Source organism: Kryptolebias marmoratus, linkage group LG6 (assembly GCF_001649575.2).
Source record: "Kryptolebias marmoratus isolate JLee-2015 linkage group LG6, ASM164957v2, whole genome shotgun sequence".
Taxonomy (NCBI): domain Eukaryota; kingdom Metazoa; phylum Chordata; class Actinopteri; order Cyprinodontiformes; family Rivulidae; genus Kryptolebias; species Kryptolebias marmoratus.
Window position 1 is genome coordinate 29,903,093 of NC_051435.1, and position 10,041 is coordinate 29,913,133.

Below are 10,041 nucleotides of genomic sequence, written 5' to 3' on the forward strand. Positions count from 1 at the left end.
AACTAACTGGACAACCTGACAGAATTAATAACATCTTCTGACCAAATTTGAAAGTGAACTGTTTACCAAAATAGTTTAAAATGTCCAAATTCTTGCATGAATAAGAAACTGAAAACATTAATCCTAAAATCCAAACATTCTGTTTAGAGGACACTTTTGGTTTAGATAAACTCAACAATGTCAAATTTCATTTTCATATTACTATGGTTCCTAATGAACTTGTTTCTCTGAATCAGATAATTCCTACAACTCAACATAACATGTTCCACTGTCTCATCTTCCCCGCAGTCACATTTCCCTGTCTGATGTTTCCCTATCAGAAACAGTGATCTATTCAATCCAGTCCATCCGATTCTAAGCTGTGAAATAATGATCTTTTCACTGCTGTTTCTTTCTGTTCTTCTCATTTGTCCAATTCTCTTTTGGATTTTATAAAACCACCGTCCTTTCTTTTCTTCTACCCATAACTTTTGCCACCTCTCTTTTGTTTTTTGTTTAATTATACTCTTTATTTCTGTTGTACTAAAACTAACATTAATACCTATCATGCCCGATTGATACGCCCCTTAGCCATCCTGTCTGCCATTTCATTTCCCTTAATCCTGTGATGTGCTGGAACCCATATGAATTTTACTGTTAGCCCCATCACATCAATTCTATAAAGGGTTTGTAGGATTTCAATGAGTATTTCTGGTCGACTGTCTGACATATATCTAACTGATTTAAATTAATTTCATTAACTTTAGAGTTTATTACCCATCCAAAGCTCTTTAATTGTTTCTTTTCCTTTTCCCAGCCATGTTTAAGCACCTCTAATGTTGGATGATCATTTCTTTGTCCCTGTAAATTTGACCAATAATTTAAGGATAATTGATCCCTTCTAAGTTAAAGAGGCATTTCTCCCATTTCAACCTGTAATGCTGCTGTTGAAGATGTTTTAAAAGCACCAGTACATAATCTTAAAGCCTGATGTTGAATAATATTTACCTTATGGAGGTTTGAATCTGCTGCTGAGTTATAAACTATACATCCATAATCCAAGACTGACCAAATTAACCCAGTGTAAATTGCTTTTAATGATTTTCTATCAGCTCCCCACTCTGTTCCAACTAAACACCTCATTATATTTAATACTTTCCAACATTTATCAATTTTTTTCTTAATGTGCACACCCCATGTCATTCTTTCATCAAACCACATCCCAAAAAAGTTTAAAATATTTAACTCTTTCTAAATCCTGTCCATATAATTTTAAGTTAATTCTTTCATCAACTCTTTTCCTTGTAAAAAACATTATTTTAGTTTTCTCTACAGAAAGTTTAAAACCCCATTTATATGACCATTTTTCTACAGCTAAAATTGCTCCCTGAAGCTTTTTAACAATAAATTCTAAATTTCTTCCTCTTTTCCACATTGCGCCATCATCAGCAAAAAGTGAAAATCCCATTCCACCCTCTACTTCTTTAAACATATCATTAACAACCACTGAAAACAATAACGGACTTACTATACTACCCTGTGGTGTCCCATTTTCTATAATCCTTTCCTATCCTTACTTGTATTTGTCTTCCTTCTAGAAACATTTTGTTCCATCTAAACATATGACCATTTATACCCATTCTTCTAATTTTAATTAATAACCCTTCCCTCCACATCATATCATATGTTCTCTCAATATCAAAAAATACTGCCACAACACTCTCTTTATTCACTTGAGCCTTTCTAATTTCATGCTCCAAACATAAAACTGGATCCATTGTACTTCTGCCTCTCCTGAATCCACTCTGATAAGACGATATAAGTCCCTTATTTTCCATATAATATATTAATCTTTCATTTATCATTCTCTCCATTATTTAACACAAGTTGAATGTTGACGCTATCGGCCAATAATTTTCTGGTTTTGACTCATCTTTACCTGGTTTTCGGATTGGAATAATCACTGCTTCCTTCCAACTTTTTGGCAACGCCCCATCATCCCATATTCAGTTATACATTTCTAATAAAATATTTTTAGAAGATTCACTTAAATTACTAACCATAACATAACAAATCTGATCTTTTCCTGGAGCTTATAACTTTGTAAGTGCCCTATTCAGTTCTGTTAATGTAAATGACATTCAATGGATCATTTGCATCTCCCATTTGTTGTAATAATTCCTTATTCTCTAAAATTGTATTTTGTCTTCCTTTTTTTTCCTTCTTCACTAATATTTTCTGAACTATGAATCTCAACAAAAGTATTTACCTACATTTTTGCTCTTTCTCTCTCAGTAGCTGCTGTTATTTCTCCATCATTTAGTATTGGATATCCACTCACTCTTTTAATCTCATTCATCTTTTAATTGTTGCCCAGACCTTAGAAATATCTGTCTAAAACTCCTCCAATAATCTCTTTTTGAATTTTTAATAATTCTTCTTACATTTGCTTGCAATTTCTTATATTCATTCAGATTCTGAAAATTGTGATTTATTTTTAATAATTTGAAAGATAATAATATTGAAGACTTGCCATAAACAAACACCTGCTAGAGAATTTGAAACTAATGTTAACTCAATTGCTGACTCTGTATTATCTCTAAAATTAATTCTGGTTCCACTTCCATCATTTAGACATACCAATTTTTTAACATCCATTATTTCTTCTATTATAGCCCCATTATGATCATTGTGATGACTCCATAATGAGCTATGCCCATTAAAGTCCCCACATCAAATAACTTTACCCTCTAAATATACTCCAAGTGCCTCCATTAAATCTACACAACAGGACAAAAACAAAATAAATAAATATTACACTGATTTTAAAACTAAACAAAACAAACAAACAAAAAAACTGTATGCTCTCTATTAATTTTGTCTTCTTAAGGTACCTCAACAAAAAACAATACAATTCAGAAGTGGAAAGTTTATCCAAAAGGTCTTATATATATAGCTGCAGTTTGTTGTCCTGTAATCTACGTACCAGTTCCCTTCTCTCAGCTGAATATTTGGGGCAGAACAATAAAACGTGCTTTACTGTCTCTTCTTGAAAAAAATCACACCTACCTGTAGGATGTTTTCCCATTTTAAATTATGTATTTTTTAACTTTGTATGACCAAAATATAATCTGGATATAGTTGTTTTCCTCCTTTATATTTCGCTCTATATTCCTCATTATACCAACTTTCCTTTGAATGCTATAAAGCCACCTACTAGTTCTTTCTTCTTCCCACTGTTTCTGCCATTTTCCCTTTTGTTTAATGACTGATTTGATTTCTCCTTTACTGAATGCTACCAATATATCAATGGATGGATGGATGCCATCATTCCGCATCAGACCAGGTTTTCCCCAAAAAGCGCTTCAGTTATCTATGTAGCACATCTGGACAGTCAGTGGTTGAACAACAACATACGACTGGTTCAGGCTGAGGCGGGAGCCAGGGAAAACTGTGGAGTCTGACATAGTTTTTGCAAAGTTACACACCAAAGCAACATAACATAACAGTCAAACATTACCCACCACAAAAGGCCAAAAGCAAATGTGATCCGTGCTGGCAAAATGAGTCAGAATGATCCCAGCCTGCAGTGATGTTTGCCAAGAAGTCCTCAGTAGGCCATTCTCTGCGTTCTGATGGTTTAATTTTATTAACTGTACCGAATGTTCGTAAAGATTATAGCAAAAAGTCCTTTTAGTTTGCTCTTCTATCAGACTGGAATCAGCTGCAGAGAGAGACCTGAAATTGAAGGAGTTGGTTTCTTTAAATGTTTTAAAGAACATCCTTAAAGAAGTTTTAAATGAGGCATCTGTTAGTAAATGATATGTTTCTGGGTGTATTATCTCTTGTTTGTTTTCTTCTTTTATTCCTGCTAATTATTATGATGTACTTTAACTGGGGCTTTCTATTTTTCAACATGTGTGTGCTGCTATCCTTTAACATGTCTTTCTTGTAAAGGGATTTTTAATCTCAATGAGATCTACCTGAATAAATAAAGATAAATAAATAGTAAAATAAATAACACTGGGAAATCAATTCACAGATTTATTGGTGTCATTGTGAAGCTTTGGAATATATGGCTGGAATTCCCCATGACATCTCTCCAGACCAAACCAGCACTCTCATAAACAACATGAGCTTGTTTTGAAGCCAGATGATAACTCAATATTGAAAAATCCTCAGTTTGCCAGCATGGATCACAAGTGTGTTGTTGCCCTGATGTGTGTTCATTTGTTTGTCCTGTTAGCAAAATATCTCATTAACAACTTTGTGGATTTCACTGAAACTAATTGTTGGATGTACAAGAACTACTTCTTAACACTTGGAGCCACCCCAATTTAAGATGGCTGCCATAGCTAATAATAACCCAGTCAGTTTTACATGTAGAGATGTAAATATTGGTGTGGTAGAAGCTTAGCACATACTCCCAGTGCTAAACAATGCATCCAATCTTTCTTTAAAACTTTGCCCTTAACTGTTGGGCGTCAACTCTCTTTGTCTGTTAGCAAAATATCTCATGAACCACTGGACAAATTTTAATGAAACTCTTGAAAAGCACCTATTGGATATGCATCTAAAAGTGTTTAACATTTGGACCCACCACAGTCCAAGATGGCCAACACAGCTAATTGCCAACAAAAACTCAGTCAATTTTACAGATACTGCAAGCTAAAATCAGGTGTTATAGTAGCTGAGTGTCATCCCTTAGCACTAACACATTCTGTGAGATCTCACAATATCACATGAAATCACACATAATACCATTACCAAGGTTAGACCTTTAATTTCAGCCCTTCTTATCATAGGATGATCTTAGTATTAAACTCTGTCATGAGTGGCGGCATCAAGAAATGCTAAACTTTTAATGTTTCTAATGTGTACTTTCAAGTTTCTCACAATTACAGTAACAAGGACAGTTTTTGAGTTTTTTCCCTCTTTATCACCCTCTCAACAGCATTCTGCAATTATAGACAGTTTTGTGATTATGTACTTTATATGGCCGTGCTCCTATTTAAAAAAACATCTCGTGGAAATACAGGATACAGATATAATAGAAAGCTTTTTAGCAAAGCATTTTGATAATTAATTTGTATATATTTATTAATGACAGTGTAATTATTTGTGATCTAACAAAATAGAATTGAGAATTTTTAAGACATAATTTTGCAGCATTTCTACAAGAACACTATCCCACGTTCTTTATGAGTCTAAGGGACCACACAAACCTTCTCCACGTTGCCATACAGACAAAATAAGTTGAAGATGCGGTTGCAGTTCATCTTGGTTGGATGGAGGCCGCTCACCATGGCGACAGAGCTAGAGCCCAAAATGGAAGAGGAAGATGGTGTGGAGGAGAAGGCCTTTGGGAGAAGTGGTGGGTAAGAGATCATCTCTTGAGATGGCTCATGGCTCCTCCTGTACCTGCTGTTTGCAGGCAGAGGCAGAAGAGGGCAGTGTGGGCCTGCAGACAGACAGATATAGACACACAAACAACATGGTATTCTGGGTAGTATGTAGTACAGTTAGGAAAAATAGAGTCAAAAGCAGACAGACAGCCAATACCATAGCCATTGGATGGATGTTCTCCTAGGATGGCTTGACGCTGCCTTCCTTTCCCCCGATCTGGAACACACATTTATACAATCATTAGGGCTAATAGGAGCTAACAGTATGGCTGCTGCCAGTGGCTCTGTCACATACAGGACTCCGGTACTCTTTGTGTAATACACTAAACTATTACTCACTTTAGCTTCCACTGTGGCTGTTATGTGACTATAAAAATGTTTTATTTCTAGAATGGTTGAACTAGTTCTTAGAGGCCAAAGCCCGGTCCTAATAATGAACCAGTACTTATACTGACCCTACCCCTAATCTGGGACTAACCTTTTCTTAACCTTGCACAAAAAACAATCCTTAGACATTTTATCAGTGACTGAAACAGGCCTTAGGATTCTGCACCTTAAAAGGAAGCAGTGTCCAATCATGAGTACAGCCACTCATCAGTGAAGTGACTTGATATTTTAGGGGTTTTAGGAGTCTCAACCAAATAAAGGCAGAACAGTCAGGCAAAAGTAAACACACTCAGTGATAATCCTCCACACCTGAAAAACATTTGTGTTTATCTCCATGTGAACTTTTGTTTGGCACATCCACCAGACACCTACAATTTTCAGCTTATTAGTTTTTTTTAAGGAGAGCCCATAAATCTCCATCAAATCTTTCCTTCAATCAAAGAGCTTTTGTTCACACGCTAAGCTGTTTGGGCTCAATGATAATCTTTTCAAGGTTTTCAAAGGATTTATAACACTTTATACAGCTTCCTGACATCTTTTTTCAAAAGAATAATAAATGATCTGTCCAGCATGGCTCAAGCCTACTTCTTGGTCTATACAGGCCTGGAAATCACTGGGCTGTGACTGCTGCCTACTAGCTGTCCTGTCTGTGGAACACTGGACCAGCACTTTACCCTTGCTAGGGTCCTTGACGGGGCATGGGAGTTTGCCCAACCAGTCTACATGTGTTTGGTGGACTTAGAGAAGGCGTTCAACCATGTTCCCTGAGGTACCCCGTGGGAAGGTGCTCCATGAGTATGGGATTTGGGGTCCGTTGTTACATGACTTTCAGTTCTTACACAAATGGTGAAAGAGTCTGGTTCGCATCGAGTAAGTCGGACCTCTTCAGGGTGGGAGTTGGACTTGTTCATGGTTGCCCGTTGTCACTGATTCTGTTCACGACTTTTATGGACAGAATTTCTTTGTGCAGCCAGGAGGCAGAGGGGGTGGACTGCTCTCTCCAGGTTGGGGAAAAGGTGCTGCCTTAAGTGAAGGAGTTGTTCATGTTAATAATGATGATCTTAATTTTCTTCATACACCACAGTTAGTCATGAAGTTTCTCAAGGTTTAGAGCTTGGACCACATATTAGAGCTTGGACTCTTTACTTCACATATGCTTTCATTAGGTAAAGTTATTACAAAGCATGGGATAATATTTTATTGTTATGCTAATGTTACTCAGTTATATTTAACCATGAAACCTGACAAATCCAATCAGTTACAGTTTCCCCAGAAACCCTGTAACTGATTGGACCCTCGCACGGTGAGGTAGATAACGGTAGCGGTTTTGGGAGTGTGGGTGGGAAAAAACATGAATAAAAAATTACGTATTTATAATAAACAAGCGGAGCTTAGCCTGGCGGCCGGGTCACCAAAGCCTAACGACCCGCCAGGCTTATAATATGCTAAGGGAAACCCTGAGTTAGATTATAAACTAGTTTTAGAGACCCAAAAACCTGGATGACTACTAATTTTGTTATTTTCTCCTCTGTGAATCGCCACCAGCGAGGTTGGGGGGGGGCATGGGGGTGTTCTGTCACCTTGCACTCTCTGTTCATATGCACCTTGAATGTCAGACACACATGCTCAATTTTGCCACAGGGCAATGTCGGTACGTTCTTTTATTCACAATCATCACTTCAAGTGGAAAAGCTTGCAATGAGAAAATGGAACTAATTTATGTAACAAATTGGGTTCTATAGTGTTACTGACCTCTGGGATTTCGATTTTAAAATGTGGAAGTTCAGTTTTGTCTGATTGTACTTTATTTTCTTTTTCTCCGGGTCATCTGCCATGTTTGCTCTTTTATCTTTTTAGCTAGCTTGGTTGTATACTAGAGTGAACTTCTCAAAAGAATGTAAAAAGAAAATGTGATTGGCTGTACTGTACAAAATTTGTGGATGTCATTGTTTAATTTGATTTAAAAAAGCACCAAGGACACACAAAAATTGTGTACAGTAGGAAACCACCAATTAATGTTACTTATTTTGATTTAAAGTAAATTAGTTCTTTATGTTTCATTGGTTTATGTAATTTATACTCAAACTAAGGGCAGGATTCATTGGAACAGGATTCAGCCAGACAGGAGTAGGCCATTATTTTTTCTAGGGATGATACCTCAATAATTGCTGGGGGGCACACACATTTAGTTATGATATCACTCCCTTAATTTCATAATAATGCAAGGTTAAGGTAAACCAGGACATTTAAAATACTTGATTATTGCAACCTCCTTCCATGGACTTTGTACACAAATAAAGGTAACACGATTTTCAGTTATAATCAAAAACATACATCAGACAAAATTTAAAAAAAAATTAAATAATTAAATCTGACCTTACATCAAATATTATTTTGTTTTTCTTGCTATTGTATTGTTAAACAGTATGGAATTGATTAGAACATAATTAAAAGCTTTTTAAAAAAACTAAATGTTTCAATTAAGGTTAAAATATTAATTTAAGCTTCTATTTTGGGTTTATATATTTGTATAATTGTCACGACGTGGTGTGAGCGTGGCGACCCCAATACGCAGACTCATCTTTCAAAATAAAAACTGATTTATTAAAATAACAAAACTAGAAACCAAAAGGGCTGGTGTGGCAGCAAAACAACTATAACAAAAATCCAAACTGCAGACAGGGGTGAACCGAGGCGAGACAAGACAAGGCAACAATAACAAGCAACAATCAACAATAACAATGAACCGGCGGGGAGGTGGAGAAAATGACCAGATTTTAAAGCACAGGGAAATCATGGGAAGTGGGCACAGGTGAGTGATTACAATTACAGACAGGTGGAGATGGGTGTGGCAGAAACCAGGAGTAGACTGAGGGCAAAGAGAGGATAATGACAAACAAAGACAATGAGGACAGAACCAAGAGGCAGAGACAAAGACAGAACATGAGAACAAAAACCAAAAGTATAAAATAAAACTCAAAGGAAAAAACAAAACCCAAGAAAGCAGGAAAACCAAAGACCCAAAACCAAAACTAAGAACAAACTCAAAAAATACTAGAAATCATGACAATATCCAGAGGATTCAGTGCTTCACCAGTCATGAACATCACCGCATGTCAATGAACTGAGATCAAATATAGAGCCTGGGTAATATCAAATATTATTGTATGTGTATGTTACAAGCTATTATTATAACATAAATATTCCAAAGAACAATCTTATAAGAACAAATATTAGGCCTACATTGATACACAAACCAGTACAATATTGATAATCAGCTGTGTTTTCATTGCCTATGTAAATCTGATTTGCTGTAATATTTTCTTCTTAAATTAGAAAAGTAAAAATAAAATAAATCTTCATTTTGTTCTTATGTCATTGAACCATTTTTGGAGAACTTCTGCTAAAAAAAAACAATCCATATTGTCCTTTATTTTCTTTTATAATAACTACCATTACCTTAAAAAGAAAAGAAAAAATCAGAAGTCCTTCATTCATTGTAAAATGTGTCATGGGTGTCTGCAGAGATTATGTGACGTCCGTTTCTCTACAAGAGCTGCCCACTGTCACTGATTCTGTTTATAACTTTTATGGCCAGAATTTCTCTGTACAGCCAGGGGGCAGAGGATTTGATGTCTTCTGGATTCCATCTCAGCTATTTGTAGATGATATGGTCCAGTTCCTGTTATCATGCCATGATTTCCAGCCCTCACTGGAGTGGTTTGCAGCCGAGTTTGAGCGGCAACCTTATCCCAGCTGGGATGAGGTTTAGTATCTCCAAATCTGAGCCCAATGGTCCTGGATCAGAAAAGGGTGGACTGCCCTCTTGGGGCTGGGATTACTTCAAGTGGAGGAGTTTAAGTTTCTCATGGTTTTGTTTATGAGCGCTGAAAATTTGCGGTGTGAGATTAACAGAAAGACTGGTGCCGCTTCCACAGTATTGTGTACTGGTCCGTTGTGGTGAAGAGGGAGCTGAGCTGCAAGGTGAATATGTTTAGTGGTTGGTCTGCAGTCCTATCCTCACCTATGGTCACAAACTTTCTTGACCATAGGTAGAGACTGAAAGAATGAAGGCGAGGCAGTTCTGGTCCACCATACGGCATCTCAGGAGGGGAAAGCAGTGCAGCACCAACACTGTTTATGGTGAGGGTGGTGTGCTTCTGACCTCGACTCGGGACGTTGTGGGTCGGTGGGCCGAATACTTCGAAGACCTCCTCAATCCTACCGGCACGTCTTCCATTCAGGAAGCAGAGCCTGGGGACTTTGGGTC

At 36.9% G+C, this 10,041-nt stretch overlaps 1 protein-coding gene across 2 annotated transcripts in view; it reads right to left on the minus strand.

Moving 5' to 3' along the window:
• The window catches only part of LOC108249392 (heterogeneous nuclear ribonucleoprotein L-like), a 58,133-nt gene that overhangs the window by 10,240 nt on the left and 37,852 nt on the right, over positions 1 to 10,041 (minus strand). For both annotated transcript variants that reach the window (XM_025002142.2, XM_017438771.3), the window contains exons 7-8: positions 5,542 to 5,601; positions 5,205 to 5,440 (exon numbers count right to left, since the gene is read on the minus strand). In XM_025002142.2, the coding sequence (XP_024857910.1) occupies positions 5,205 to 5,440; positions 5,542 to 5,601 (296 nt within the window). The remainder of the gene's footprint in view (positions 1 to 5,204; positions 5,441 to 5,541; positions 5,602 to 10,041) is intronic.